This window comes from Pagrus pagrus (assembly GCF_965226575.1).
Source record: "Pagrus pagrus genome assembly, chromosome: 4".
Lineage (NCBI taxonomy): Eukaryota > Metazoa > Chordata > Actinopteri > Spariformes > Sparidae > Pagrus > Pagrus pagrus.
The window spans coordinates 9,394,058-9,409,726 of NC_140188.1; the positions used below are offsets into that span (position 1 = coordinate 9,394,058).

General features: G+C 42.5%; 2 protein-coding genes across 3 annotated transcripts in view; both read left to right on the forward strand.

Annotated features, from left to right (window-relative positions):
• The first annotated feature begins 624 nt into the window (after nucleotides 1-624).
• Nucleotides 625-14,552, forward strand: nek8 (NIMA-related kinase 8). 2 transcript variants are annotated; one of them, XM_084350888.1, is made up of 15 exons: nucleotides 625-715; nucleotides 2,182-2,387; nucleotides 2,824-3,056; nucleotides 3,165-3,296; nucleotides 3,701-3,909; nucleotides 3,997-4,076; nucleotides 4,177-4,361; nucleotides 4,877-5,024; nucleotides 5,528-5,604; nucleotides 5,879-5,996; nucleotides 6,145-6,295; nucleotides 6,908-7,068; nucleotides 7,308-7,460; nucleotides 9,676-9,834; nucleotides 11,531-14,552. In XM_084350888.1, the coding sequence occupies exons 1-15, from the start codon at nucleotides 669-671 to the stop codon at nucleotides 11,557-11,559; spliced, it is 2,088 nt and encodes a 695-aa protein (XP_084207014.1). In that variant the 5' UTR covers nucleotides 625-668; the 3' UTR covers nucleotides 11,560-14,552. The 2 variants fall into 2 exon arrangements, with proteins under 2 accessions (XP_084207014.1, XP_084207015.1); XM_084350889.1 differs by lacking the exon at nucleotides 9,676-9,834.
• traf4a (tnf receptor-associated factor 4a) overlaps nucleotides 11,767-15,669 on the forward strand; it is a 36,841-nt gene continuing 32,938 nt past the window's right edge. Inside the window, exons 1-2 of the mRNA XM_084350890.1 lie at nucleotides 11,767-11,854; nucleotides 14,566-15,222. Coding sequence (XP_084207016.1) covers nucleotides 15,080-15,222 — 143 coding nt within the window. The 5' untranslated portion in view covers nucleotides 11,767-11,854; nucleotides 14,566-15,079. The remainder of the gene's footprint in view (nucleotides 11,855-14,565; nucleotides 15,223-15,669) is intronic.

The following is a 15,669-nucleotide window of genomic DNA, read 5'->3' on the forward strand; positions in this document are numbered from 1 at the left end:
ACGGTGCTCATGCAGCCTCCTTCCTGCTTATCTCAGACGAGGGGAAGGAGCTTTATAATCACCAGGCGTCTGAATGTAAGACTGCAGTATGTGAAGTCCATGCTCAAGACGCTGCACTAATCACCTCCGTCTCCACTTCAGTTTTCACTTCATTTGTTTCCTGGCACAGCACTGTATCAGAACATGTCAATACAAAAAACACCTAAAATGAACTTAACCAAAGCAGTGATTTAATTACATAGTGCCCCTTTAATGATGGCTGAATTTCATGTAGCTGCTTCAGCTTCAGGGTCCTGGTATCGTGCATGCTGGTTTACTGTCAAATTGTCTTGTAATGTAGCAACTAATACATCTGCTGTGCCTATAGTATTAAAATAAACATGTTTTCATTGGGATTTGCTTTTCACACCATTGCTCCTTTTGCTAGATCACACAGGGAGAGACAGAAATAAAGTGTGGTTGACTTTCTCTCCCTTTCTGTCACTAAACCTCTGCCTCTGTGACTGAAAACATTTATTAAAACAGAAATATGTGTCACCGACAGCACTCATTACTACTCTTCTCCTTTTGAGATTTTCCTTCGCCTCTTTTGTCCCTCGGTGCTTCCTGTAGTAGTGGGGACGGGTTGCCTGGAGACGGCGGAAACGTTTGGGAGCAGCACAGCAGCGATGGAGAAGTATGAGAAAATCAAAGTTGTCGGAAGAGGAGCTTTCGGGTAAACTCTGAGTTTACTTACACTTAGTCACACACATTCGTCTTTTTTCCTGTATATTAGAAAATACGGCGTTGTCACGGCGTGACGTTGTGAAGCTAAAAGTCCGTGAGGCCTCAGTTTTTCCCCCAAAATGTAACGGGATGCGTCAAAATGTGCGCCGCCCTCCAGAGAAGACATGTCTAGAAAAGTACTGAACAGAGTTTATGAAACAAGAAGATGTTTATAAGTCATATGGACACTAGCTGTGGGATAAATCTGAATGTCAACGCAAGTCTGTGTCTCTTTGTAGGTTTTGTAAATCACACTTCTGGCTTTTCTTTTTCAAAAAGTTTTTGAAACGTTTTAGCTAACTGGGCTAGTTATGAGTTAACGCTAGGTTAAGTAAGATATTGCATCCACATCACTTTTAATTACTAGTGGCTATGTTTCACAATTAAAGAAAAAGAAAGATATGTATGAACAGTGAGTTGCTTGAAGGTGCAAAATGAGACTAACAACAAATATACTGGAAATGGATTTATTCAATATTTATGTATTAACCTTTTTTATGTAAAATAATCTAAATTTACCAGAGTAAATTACAATGTAAATACAGTATACATCATTTTACACTAAACATTCAGAAGATACACTCTGACACAGCTTATGAGTACATTAATGTGCAGAAAATAATGTTTTAGTACATCACTGTACGTCTTTGTGCTCAATTTCTATGCTAAGTGTTGACTCATAATAAGCAAACATGTTTGTTGGTCCTTTTTGCATTATTTCCCCTTCTTAAAGTACACCACAAACCCGACAGTGTGTCAAATTGAAAGAAAACTACACAGGTACTTTAACACCACTGATTCACTCATTGAAGCAGAGCTCAACAATAAGCATTGCCCAATGGTCCAGGGGCAAGTGAAATGGCACATCGGGCTAATAAATCTTGCAAGAACTAAACACACGTTTTTTTCTGGAGCTGATGATAGAAGTGGCAAAGGAGTGAGCCATCTCGCTTCCTTCTCATCTCTGTGAGTGACTGATCGTACAGTTTGATGTAGATTTACTCATCCACTTACTCAAAGTGAATGAGTCCATCCAGGGGGAGAAGGAGGGGGGATAGTCACACCATGTTCATGTTCGTTGCTTCACATCTATGACACTTTGTTTCATGTTCTGATTCATTTACCTACATAAAGGTTAAACATCACCATTAACTTTGTCATTATTTGATAACTGCTAATAAATAAAACAACATGTTTTGGAGCAAGTAAAAACTGACTACTGGCAAGTGCATTTCTGACTAAAACATTAGTGTTGAACCCTGCTGTTTTCTTTCTGCCACTCACATAAAATGCAGTTTTTTACAAAATGCTCAGTAACACTGGCGTGCCGAACCTAAACTACCACAGACCATCCTCCCATATTGTTTATGAAAGAGAATGTACATCTAATTTTTCTTCATCTCCCTCCCCTGTCAGGATCGTTCACCTCTGCCGCAGGCGCAGCGACGGGGCCTTTGTCATCCTGAAGGAGATCCCAGTGGAGCAGATGTCACGAGACGAGCGCCTGGCGGCTCAGAACGAGTGTCAGGTCCTGAAACTGCTCAACCATCCAAACATCATCGAGTACTATGAGAACTTCCTGGAAGACAAGGCCCTCATGATAGCTATGGAGTATGCACCAGGTAAGATTACTGTAATATCTTATTACATAACCGCCCTTTTGTTCTTTGTCTAGCGCTTCACTTTTCCCACTGCTTAGTGCTGTAGGGCTCCATACCTTTTCTGGTTCCCATGTCATGTCAGATGAACGTCTAGTATCAGTGCGGTGGTGCTTTAAGGGACAATTTGATCGGATAACATTTTTGTAATATTACAAGCTAAAATGTAAAAAAACATTCACACTCTACACTTTTATTCAGTGTAATTATTTTGTGCATCCCTTTTTTGTTGTCATTAACATTTAACTTGTGCACCTGCTGTTAAATTCACTCGTTATCTTTGATATCTTTACCTCATTGCTTTGCTCTAAACCCAGTAACTTGATCGATGTCTTAGTTATTATGGAAATCAGAAATCATCTTTACTGTCTATTCTCTTCTCGATGTTTTCTTCCTGCAGGTGGAACTTTGGCTGATTACATACAGAAGCGCTGTAACTCTCTGCTGGACGAGGACACCATCCTTCACTTCTTTGTCCAGATCTTACTCGCCCTGTACCACGTCCACAACAAACTCATCCTGCACAGAGACCTCAAGACACAGAATATCCTTCTGGATAAGCACCAGATGATCGTCAAAATTGGAGATTTTGGCATCTCCAAAATCCTCGTCAGCAAGAGCAAAGCTTACACGGTGAGTTGAATTTCCTTTGGTTTAAAGCTACAATTACATCAGCAGGATACGTTTCCTGATATGTCGAATCCTGACATCAAATCAGTGCCTCCTTTTTTCACTCTGCAGGTGGTCGGGACTCCGTGCTACATCTCCCCGGAGCTGTGTGAAGGGAAGCCATATAACCAGAAGAGTGACATCTGGGCTTTGGGCTGTGTGCTCTATGAGCTGGCGAGCCTTAAGAGAGCCTTCGAGGCTGCTGTACGTAAAAAAAAAACCCTCACTAACTTGGATGTAGTGATTCAAATAATATGTGTTTGTGTTATTTTTTAAAGTATTAAAACTGTAATTCAGTGTGTAAAACATAAAAAGATTGCAGCGCTGGCTGAAATCTCACAACATCAGAGATACAGTGTGTACACCATGAGAGATGGATTCTTGTAATTTCTCAGAATATTTGATATGAAGACCTCAGGTTATCCCATGTTTAACTCAACAGCAGATTGCTGGGGCTTTTGATTTGAACACAGATCAATAATTCACTCTTCATTGGGGTGCTAATGTGAAAATATTACTCCTTTGGAAGGGATTTTGGGAAGAGGATTGGGGAATTTTCTCACATTTGTAATGCAATACGCAATGTTACTCTTTAACTTTGCTTTCAGAATCTACCCGCACTCGTTCTGAAGATCATGAGCGGGACATTTGCTCCGATTTCAGACCGATACAGCCCCGAACTCCGACAGCTCATCCTCAACATGCTCAACCTGGATCCATCCAAACGACCCCAACTCAATGAAATAATGGCTCTTCCCGTATGCATCAGGCCCCTGCTTAACCTCTACACGGATATAGGCAATGTCAAAATGCGCAGGTTGTGTCTCAGTGTATGCCTAATGACAAGAATGACAAGATGTTTTAACACACATGATTTAAGACTCACACCTCCTCACTTTTCTAGGATTGAGAAACCGCTCTCTACTATGCAAACTGGAGCTCAAGGTAGAGCAGGAGGGAGAGTTCCTACCAACAGATCCAGAGGTAAGACACATACAGTAGTTACGCTATTTGAGAACAGAATTAGCTGTACCAGGTAAACCACAGTACTTTAATGTGATTGTTATATCTTGGCTTTAAACAGATGGATCCATCGGTTTAGGATCGGGGAAGCTGCATTCCCTCCCACTATCCTCGGTGTACACGTGGGGAAGTGGAATCTCAGCTCCTCTCCGCCTGCCGATGCTCAACACTGAGGTGCTGCAGGTGTCTCTGGGCCGCACTCAGAGGATGGGGGTGACCAAGTCGGGCCGACTGATTACATGGGAGGTCTGTGTTAACCTGTTTGAAATGCTGCTTTTTAGCAGTAATGTTTTATAAAGGAAAAATCCTGACAGATATGATCGTCTCTGTCCTCCAGGGCCAACTTTTTGATGTATGATTTGCTCTTATTCTCCAGCAAAATGCAGTACCAACAGATTTTTACTATAATCTTTTTTTCAGCTATCAAAAAGGCAGCAAATCTGGTTTTGGTGTCAGCCCCTCAGAGAGCTCCTTTGAAGACTGTCAGACCACCGTAGAGGGAAAGCAGTGTTGAGGAGGCAGAGATCGCAGCAGTTGCTTCAGTTCAAACCATTATTCCAAATGTTTTGGGGTTTTCTCTTGGAGGTGTAGAGTTAGACGAGGCTGGCTGGGGAATATGGGTGTTTAATAATAAAATAATTGCTGTAGGGCATTGAATATCACAGATTGGGCCGATTTCTTCCTTTAGCATCTTTTGTTTACTAATGTTGTTCTTCCCTCTTTTGCCCTCATTCATTTCTAATCATCATTTACTGTCGCAGGCTCCGTCAGTGGTGTCCGGTGAGGCCAGTCTGCCCGGTGTGGTGGAGCAGATGCAGCCTCAGTTCATTTCACGTTTCCTCGAGGGTCAGTCTGGAGTCACCATCAAGTCTGTGTCCTGCGGCGATCTTTTTACCACCTGCATGACAGGTTAGTGAAACATCACGTCCATTGCCCAGTCAGTCCGACAGGGAGCTCACTTAAAAGTCATTAGTATTTATTTTCTGTTTTCTGCCTTCACGCGTGGCTGTAAAACACTGAGACGGCATTTGAACTTACATATGAAAGCTTGGACACAGTTAGCTCTTCTTCCAGACTCGATGAGATAGTGTCGATCCACTTGTAAAATAAACATCTGCATGCTTGTTTTAGCAGTTTGGACTCATTTATCTTGAGCTCAAACTGTGTTTCTCTGTCAGTCTGTCCGTTTAGGAGGGCAGTGTCAGTCTGTCCAGCGCCACAAATCAGATAACACAGGATTAAAGACCCTTCCTCTCAGCTCAGTTGCCTCTCTTTCATCACATTTCACTGTAGTGACGCAGATTAGCGTTTCCTAGATCGGGATTAGAAGCGGTCTGTTGGTCCACACAAGAATACACCTACGCTCATCAACTAATAGTCTTTAATCCCTGTTCTTTATTTTCAATTTGCAGACAGGGGCATTATCATGACGTTTGGCAGCGGGAGCAATGGCTGTCTGGGACACGGTAACTTCAATGATGTAACACAGGTACATGTCCACCGTTGAAAGAAAATATTTGAATGACAGGCTCATATTGATGCAGGTTTTTCTAATATTTATCTATTTCTCAGTTTTCTCAGTCTCTCAACAGGTCTGTTTAAAACTTAATTCAACACAATGTGCATTAATACACCCATGTGTCTGCCAAAGTTGTGTTTTTACTTACTGGAGGTTTTCTGGTCAGACTGCATGTGTTTGAATGAATTTCTTCTTGTTTATAATAGCGTTATAAACTAACTCTTTATACTGTTTTTGCATTCAGCCCAAGATAGTTGAGGCGCTCCTCGGCTACGAGCTGGTTCAGGTATCATGTGGGGCTTCCCACGTCCTCGCTGTGACCAATGAAAGAGAAGTATTTGCCTGGGGAAGAGGAGACAATGGTAAGAGCAAATTAACCGGTTGTTTTTCGAACTCCCTCAATCTATCTCAACATTCATCTTGTGGTGTTTGTTTGTGTGTGGCTGATTTATGACAGCCCTGTCTCAGCACACAGCTTTAATGTAGGGTCTCTGTCTCTTTGTCTGGGAGGTCGCCTCGGGCTCGGCACCCAAGACACCCACAACTCTCCACAGCAGGTGTGTTTACCTGTGGAATTTGAGGCCCAGAGGGTGGTGTGTGGAGTCGACTGCTCCATGATTATCAGCACCCAGTACAGCATCATGGCGTGTGGAAGCAACCGGTAATTATTTTCTATATTTTACCACCAAAAGCTCCAGTAGTCCCAGTAAACATGTCACTGACTGAGATAAGCCAATGACCAGCAGTGAAACATCGAATATCACATTTAATGAGAAAGGATGTGATGTTTTTGTGAAACTGATCTCCTGTATTTTACACAGAATGATTCGTGCCTCCTGTAGGTTTGTAAACTCACTCGTGCATGGGGTGGTGTAAGATAAAAAGAGATGCTGTGCTGCACAGAGATACTTTTCATGGCGCACAACCTGTGAGGCAGCATTCTCCTAAAATGACAGAGACTTTTCTCTCATTGTTCGTCTCTTTAGCTCAGAGAGCTTTACAGTAGGACAGGATGTAGCGCTCTGTATGAGTCAGGGAAGCAGCAGTAAACACAGCGGCGTTCATTTCAGGTCAGAGCAGCATTGTTCAGATACCTGCGGCTCAGCAGCGACCTGCAGCAGACAAGGAAACAGAAATACAAAACATTCACTGGTTTTGGGATAAACATGCATTGTGTATGGAAAGAGGGGTTTGAAAAACAATATAATAAATGCAGGTTTTCTGTATCCCTCTCGTTATAAGTACCTCGATTTTGCTGTTTTGTTATGATCAGGTTCAACAAGCTCGGCCTGGATAAAATAACCGGAGAGGAGCCAAATCCCTCCACTCAGGTGGAAGAAGTTCATTCATACAATCCTGTCCAATCAGCTCCACTCAACAGCGAGAAGATAGTTTACATTGACATTGGGACAGCCCATTCTGTCGCTGTTACAGGTAAAATATTCACACAGTTAATCAGTAACACTTCAATAACTGGAAAAGTTATAGTTGATTGAAATTTAGTTAATAGTTATTTCACTGTTCACAAACGATGAAATGCTTTAAAAAACATTTGTTAAGCAATTGTTTATTGTAAAGTTTCAGCTGATCGTTTCATCAAATAGTTTTCTAGGTCAATCAATTAATTGTGTCTTACTAGCTTCATTACTTTCGTCCATGTTTTCCTCGTCCAGAAAAGGGTCAGTGTTTTACCTTCGGCAGCAACCAGCATGGCCAGATGGGCTGCAGTTCGCGTCGTAGCAGCCGTGTGCCCTATCAGGTGCCTGGGCTGCAGGGCATCGCCATGGCTGCCTGTGGAGACGCCTTTACCTTAGCTATTGGAGCTGGTGAGTAGCAAAGACAATATATGTGATGTTTGGACCTTTTGTCTTCATACAGGCCCTGCACACGTCCACAGGTGTTGAGAGTTATTTTGGATGGTGAGACCTCTGCTCCGGTCACAGATGGGCCGAGACATGTGAGGTCTTGAGCTAATAAGAATGATAAAGGTGTTGTTTGTCCCATGGAGCAGGTGCAACAGAGCTAACAGGAGAGTCAGGGAGATATCAATCAAGAGGGAGGGGAAAGACTGACAGCAGGGCTGTAAACATGATCTGTGGGAGCTAATAACAGCAGTCAAAAGTCGTTAATAAACTGGATTTTTAACCGACATTTTACTGTCATTAACCTCTGTCACCGCAGCCTTCCTTTGCTGCTTGAATTATTTCACTGTGCAGTTATAAAACACGACTATATTTCCTGAATGAGAGGTAAATCTAACCACCGTCTCAAGAGCTTCACCATTTCACCTGTCACAGTTCAGTCTAATTAACCTCTGCGTAAAGATGTGGAGGCGGGGTATTTCACAATCGGAAGGGAGTGTGTCTCGCCCTGCTCCACATAGAAATGAATGGAAAGTGAACTCTGATCTGACAGCACTGTTAGAAGATTAGGTAAAAACACCTGTGTGGGTGTAGCACAGGTGTGCTGGGTACTGTTGGTCCATGCAGTGACTGATTTGAAGCTCATCTTGTTGGTACATTCAAGAAAAACCTGTCTGACTCTTATCAGTCAGATTGAACAATAAACACAAACGTGTATTCTTTAACAGATAATTTGAATTTTATGGTTTTGCATAACTGCTCTACTCAGGATATCTTCCAACCAGCTCTTGTGAACAAAGGCAGCATTTTCATAAAAGGACAAACTCTTTATTTTCCCCACTATTGTCAGTCCCTCACTAAAAAAGTTGTTTAGAAATATGTTTGAGTAGGAGTGAGCACAAGTAAACACAACAGGGTTCATCTCAGCTCTGAGCTGAGACAACATTGCTCAGATATCTGCGGTGTAGCTGCTTGGGAAGAAACAAGGAGGATTCTGGGATACGGAGGGTGGTGCATTTTAATGAGTCACCCCGTTACAAACAGCATGAGCAGCGACTTTAACCAAGAAACAGAAATAATGAAATGTTCACCGTGATGAGTGACGATGAATTAAAAGTTTAGAACGTGTTGTTATATTGGCGGTAATGTAACTACACAGGGTTTTAGTTAACGGGCCAAACAAACAGAACCACTCTTCCTGTAAGAGCAAGCTGGGTTTTGACAGTATCCTACGAAAAATCCCTTCGGGCCTCCCTCGAGGCTCTCACTGGCCAACAGGGAGGTGTTTGTGCTTGGTGTTAGTGTTACTGGGTTAGCTGCTGAACACTTTGACTCAGGGCTGAGTGCTGTGAGCGCAGCGCATCGATGTCATCACTAATCGTATCCAACTAAGGATAACAGATATTATTGCGGATCACAATTATCGTGAATTATCGACGTAACTGTGAATATCATCACATGAATTAGTTGAAAAAGCTGTCTAGCTTGCTAACGTTCAGTCCTATAGATGTCTGTGTTATTTGATTTGCCTCAAGTCCTCAGCCTGTCACCATGGCTGATGGTACGGCTTGTCCATGGTGTCCCCCACAAAAAAAGGTTCAATCGAATGTGAGGAAATGTATTCAACGTTAGTACAATTTTGGCTGCACTTTCTCTGCCATCCTTGTTAAAGGCTTTAGCAATAAATCTGTGTAGGTAGGCAGGCTAGTAGGACGTCCAATCATTTCATTCGGCCCAACAGAATCATTTTATGAACCTGAGACGCAGATGCAGGTTTTTTCTTCTTTTTCTTCAGAACATTTGTTTTATTGCTTGCTGTCGGGTTGTTTCTACAAATATAACAAAAGATCCTTCTAAAACAACCTAGCAACCTTAGCTTTAAGTAACAGATGTGTTTGTAAGTGTGTGTTTTGTTCTTAAATCCGAGGGTAAAATGTCACATTGTGCCAGCGACTGGCCCCCTGGGGAGAAAGCCAGCAGTGCCAGTCATGCCTGTAGGTTTTCTTTGTTGAGGGACATCTTTGTTCAGCTCTGACTTCCTACAGATAGAGCCATTATGCTGCCACTGCAGGAGAGGCAGAGCTGTCAGTTAAAGATTTGTGTGGGTTAATGCGTCCTGAGCTTTTTTTCTAATTTAAAGAAATGTTGACCGGCTGCTCTCCTCTGCTGCTCTCCACAGAAGGGGAGGTGTACACCTGGGGAAAAGGGGCCCGCGGCCGCCTCGGAAGAAAAGAGGAGGATTCTGGGATACCGAAGGCGGTGCAGCTCGACGAGAGTCACCCATTCGCGGTGACATCAGTGGCTTGTTGTCATGGCAACACTCTGCTGGCAGTGAAACGTAATATTTCGCTTATTAGCCCTTTGTTAACAAACACTGTGAGATGTTGGGATGTGGTGAAATCTAACTGAGAGAGTGCTAATCCTCAGATGAAAGACGGGCTGAACTCGAGACAAGCGCCTCTTGATAACGTCGACACAGACGCATGTTTTTCCATGCCGAATTGTGAAAGGACTCAGTTGTGAGTTTTGTAAGATCACAGGCTAAAGACACGACTATAGCTTCGATTCATATAGTCGTACATCAGGCGCTCCGTGTACATCAACAAACTACGTCCTTTCAGCTTTACTCTGCACACTCGAAGCTTTCTATCCGCGTGCCAGAAGTCATCATTCTGTCCAGTTTTTCTCCGCGGCTGTTGATTTTAGACCGAACTGAATGACACAGCTGCAGACGTCTTTCTGAGAGGAACAGAAAAACAGCAGTTTGCAGCAGTGAAACCCACAGATTCTGATGAAAACCGAGGAACAGTGAAGGTGGGATTAAATCGTCCCACTACACCGCAAACTGAAAATAGCTGCAGATTTAGAGAAGATTAAACTGCATCACAATTTAATAAGTAACAGAGATGTTGGTAATCCTGGCTACAGGCTACAGGGCTGCTGTTTCAATGTGTCTGTGACCTGAACCATGTGACAAGGACACGGAGACCAACATGGATCAACACTCGCAGAGGTCATTAGCATGATCGGACCAGACCAGGAACTGATGAGCTTAACACTTCACCTGATTACAACAGTCCAGATGACAGTGTTTACTCTGTGTTTTCATGTATAGTACATATGTAGTTTTATATGAATATCACAGGATCAAAAAGCAGTTTATACACCATGATTTTATTAAATCATTAGATGCATACTGTATCATGAATAGACAGAGAGCAGATTTGGGTCGTTGGATGCAGGGCTTATTTAAAGCTGACACAGTGAGGCGGTGAGGCTGGTTAGAGTCCTGCACATTTAGATGTTTTGTGGGAACAGCAGACTTTTATCAGGTGTCGCTGTAAAAATGAAGTCACAAATTTTACATCATGATGATTTTAATAGCTTCTTCTGTGAAAATGACCATTTTGATGCAACAATGATCGTCATCTCTAATCGTGAATCATATCACAATCTGTCAAAAATAATCAGAATATTATTTCTTGATCTATCGTCCATCACCTGGTGCAAGTGCCTCGTTTCAATCCTAAACTAAATAACAGAATTGATCGACTTCAGACATCAGTGTTTTTTATGCTCCTCTGCAGGAAGGTCTAACGGTGCAGACATGCTTCCTGTTTCATGTCGGACAAAAATGACAAGCTTGTATTGATATTTAATTAGCGCACACTATCGGCCTCATTACTGGCAAATTGATTCACTGGTTGCAGGAGGAGTCGTGTGCTGATGTTTATGGCTGCGACTAATGATTATTTTTATCATCGATTAGTCTGCTGATTATTCTCTTAATTAATTTAACAAATCGTTGAAGGCAAGGTGATTGTTATCGTCTGCCCTTCTATCCAAAACCCAAAGATATTCAGTTTGCTACATGCCAGAAGAGCAACAAATCCTCACAACTGAGAAGATGCACTCGTACATTTTGGGGTATTTTTGTTGAAACGTGACTGAAACAATTGATAGATTACTAGATTGACTAGTAACTTCAGCTCTACTGACGCTTCACCCTCTTCATTTCCTCCCTTTTGTTCCAGCCTTGCTCGAGGAACCTGTCCCGAGATGATTTTGTCCTAAAAAAGAACCCACCCAGCGTCGGTCATGGCGCCCGGCGGCGTCCTGAGGTGAAGGACAGCTTCCTCTGAATAACTCGTCCCAGAGGCCCATCTGTGCTGCCGCTGAAAGATTCCCTTTCATTCTGCAGCTGCGTCCTCACACTTTCACTCGCTCTTCCTCTCTGTCTAGTTTTCTTTTTTTTTACTCCTCCAGGAATGAATGTTTGTTTCATTCGCTGGTTTGATATCATGAGGCGCAGACGAAGGTCACAACCTGCGCGCCGCAGCAGGTGTATCTCACAACAGGTTAGTTGGAGGAATGTTGCGACACAGTTTCTGAAGATGGATTACAGGAAGTCATTAGGCGGCTCTCATGCGGTGACCTATTGTCCTCTCTCACGTGCAGCGTTTGCATGATAAAGACCAGAAAAAAGTCAAACTGGTTTGAGCTCTCTTAAGCTACCGATGAATAAGATGATGCAACACAAAGACAGGAGAAGAATGAAAGCCACTCGAGTGTTTAGTAACTCATCAGTCCAACGAAGCGAACACGTTCACCTCGATCACGTCGTCACTGGTCACATTGTGCTTTATTGGATTAGTCCTCCGATACATTTGCAACTGGACGGCAGAGTTCAGACCAGATAACGATGTTTTGTTTACGGCTCAACAGAACGTCTTTGAGACTTAATGACTGAATTCACTCGTTCACTCACTCAATAGTCATTCAGCAGTTTATAGCGAGCAGTAAAACCAGATAGGAATCATCTGTGTTCTGCTTCATGATGGTTTTGTTCCTCTGTAGGCTTAAATGTATAAATATACAGACATCTGGAAGGTAAATCAAGTGATTTGTAACTCTCTGTACATGTGTATTATATTTTAAATGCGATGTTATATACTGTGTATATATCTGTAAACTGTTTTTATAGGATGGAACTGAGAAAGTTGAGAAAACAAAAATACCAAAGCAGAAGTTAAAATGTGCCTGTCAGTGGAAGAAGTAGTTTTTATAGCAGCTGCTCTGTAGTCTGGTGGCATGGTACCGCACCAAGGCCCCGTCCACACGTATGCAAGTATTTCTTATATGGAAGCTTTTTCTCTGCGTTTTGGCCTTTTCAACACAGGTCACTGACGGGTAGGAACAGACATTTCTGGAAACGAAGACGCAGACGCACACATTTATCAGTGTTTAGAGCATCGTTGACAAATGTTAACTCGTAGTACGTGTTATGATATTTAAGTATTTGAAAGGATGTTATATTTTTTGAGTTGTGTCAGTGTACCATGTGGCCATGAAATATGCATTTTAAGGTGTGTCAGGATGGATGGAGATCATTTTTATGTTTCCAAATACATCTGTGTTCGTGTGGACTCGGCCTAAAATACTTTACTGTGTTTCACCATAGTCGTGTCGTTTGTCCACAGAGGCCGCCAAATTAAATTAAATTAAAAAAGTAAAGTAGTAGCAGTAGCTTTAATAAAGGTATTGTCATCCACATATACTTGAAATACCAAACATGAAAACACTCATGATGCAGAATGGTGGGTCTCATAATTGTATATGTTGTATTAATAGATGATAATCATTGATTCATCAGTGTATAAGCACCACTGAGGCTGCAGCTGGTTAAAAGTACCTGATTTACTGCCGGATGCTTTAATCTGTGGTGAAACATCATTATTCATTTGTTGATCACATTTTGTATTAATAAAAATCTGCAATATAATATAAAATAAATGTAGTTTTCTTCTGAATTGTGGTTGAGTAGATTATCATGTAACATAACATGGAAATAAAAAACTCTGCTCAGTATTTGAGTTAGTTCACTGGTGCTTTTGTCGAACATAAAGTATTTTTATGTTGTAACTTACGGTGACATTTTCTACGGTTAAAGCTTTTTATTGTCGTGGTGATAAAAACAGTAAAAGAGAGATGGATCTTTACAGGTGTCTGAACTTGTAATAAACCTTATGTTATACGAGAAGGTGGTTTCACGGCGGACTGTAAAGTCTTCGTCAGACACAAGCGGAGCTGCGATGAACATTTAGGTTGATCTTTTTCAGTGAAGATGAGGTTTTTGTGTGGAAACAAAACGCTAAACCTGAAGTTTGACTTTTAAACAAAACATCAGCAGCTACAGATTAATAACTAACTGCAGTGACAGTCTGATTACCTCTGCTTTATTCTGCCCACACAGTCCCTATTATCCTCACATTAATCACCCAATCACACGTTAATCTGTGTTAATTTCCACAGAGCTGCTATCAGCTGATTATTATTATATCAGCAGATTAATATGCGTTTGTCGCTAACGTTAAAGAGAAAACCACAATATAACAACTGCTCCCCCTTTTAAAGACGTGCTCACACCTTTTTCTGAGGACACGGATCGTTAACCATTGTTGTCTTGTGTGATGATGTAATGATGATGTAATCTGGTGGCAATACAGCAGATGAGAAATGATCTAAATATGCTGCCATGTGTTGCTTTTATTTATACTGCCATAACATGAGCATTTGTTACAGTTTGGGGGCTTTTTAAAAAAAAATAGTGTACAAATGCAAGTCAGGTTTTATGTTTTTATCACATATAAAGACAAAAATAATGAAGAAACAGGAGGAAAATACTAGATTTCTTTATTTTTGTGTGTGTGTGCTCCACCACCAGAGGGCAGCTGCCACCTCTGAGTGCTGTGGGCTTCTGATGTAGGTCCATTTATATGTTTACTGACTTAAACCTTCACAACAAAACCCTCCTCACCTTCTCACTGTCTTAATTATGAGCATAAATGTTTAGTTTTTTTACATTTACGACCAGCTTGTGTATAAAAAAAGAAGATACACAAGCTTAAATCTGGAGTATCAGTAGGATTAATAGGATATAAAACAAACATTTTGCACAGAGGAGCTGCATCTGGTGACAAAAAGCTCCCTGAAGACGGATGAAGGGGAGATAAAATAAAAAAATGGTGTGATGATCACAGGAGTGTGTTTTTTTTTTTTTTTCCTCCAGCTTCTTGACTCCTCCTGCGTGGAGGAGGAGGCGGGACTCGGTGCACCTAAACAGACGGAGGGGTTATTCATTGTGCTTCAGTGTGTCAGTGCTGCATCCAGCGAGGAAGGAGAGGAGAGGAGAGAGAGAGAGGGCCACACACGGCCACATTAACCCCGAGCAACACACACACACACGGAGAGAAAGATCGGATCTGCGCTCATCTCTGCAGCCTCTCCCCCGGACCGACTCGCTCCTTTGTTGCCGGGCTGCAGGAGCAGAATCCGGGGCTCGGGACTCGCCTCGATCGGCAGGAAGGGAAGGGAAGGAGGGACGTGATATGAGCCCCTCATCGGCTTAAAACGCCACAGCCTCCGGTTTTTTTTCTCTGTCTTGCAGGAGGAGGGTGGAGGGGGTTAACAGGAGGATCAGAGAGAGAGAGAGAGAGGACATTTCTTACCTTTTTTTTTTTTTTTTTTTTTCACCTGCGAGCTTGAAGGCCCGAGAATAAGAGCCAACATCTCCTGCAGCAGCGATGCCCGGGTTTGATTACAAGTTTCTGGAAAAGCCAAAGAGACGCTTCCAGTGTCCGCTCTGCAGCAAGGCGATGCGGGAGCCGGTCCAAGTGTCTACCTGTGGACATCGGTTCTGTGACACCTGTCTGCAAGAATTCCTGAGGTACGATGTGTGTGTGTGTGTGCAGGCGATACTGGAGAGTGCAGCCTTGTCTAGTTTCGGTCGAGCAACAGTAAATAAAGGATGTGTAGGTGTGTCCTTCCTCACCTTTCCTTTCCTCGGTGCTTGTTCATGTTTAGATATGACAGCAGCAGCAGGCCTGTGGACAGGACAGTCCTAATGCACTAATGAGGCTGAGACATGACCCAGCAGCCTTGTTGTGATCAGTCATGCAGGTGTCTCAGCACAGGTGGAGAGGATGCTGTCATTGTTCTCACAAAGCAGATGCTTTTTTTTTTGTTGTTGCTGCTTTTCTCAGACTGTGATTTTTTTTTTTATTCTTCCTGTCGATATCATTCATGTTGTGGTTGTTTGTGTCCTCCAGAGGGCCCCTTGCCTCCCCATCCTGTCTGTTGTTTGTGGCCCCGGGGTGGCTGAAGTCTGCATGGG

Coding starts and splice junctions, on each gene's coding strand:
- nek8 (XM_084350888.1), top strand. CDS start 669: ATGGAGAAGTATGAGAAAATCAAAGTTGTCGGAAGAGGAGCTTTCGG. Junction 3,057..3,164: donor GCAAGAGCAAAGCTTACACG/GTGAGTTGAATT, acceptor TTCACTCTGCAG/GTGGTCGGGACTCCGTGCTA. Junction 5,997..6,144: donor CTGGGGAAGAGGAGACAATG/GTAAGAGCAAAT, acceptor TTTGTCTGGGAG/GTCGCCTCGGGCTCGGCACC.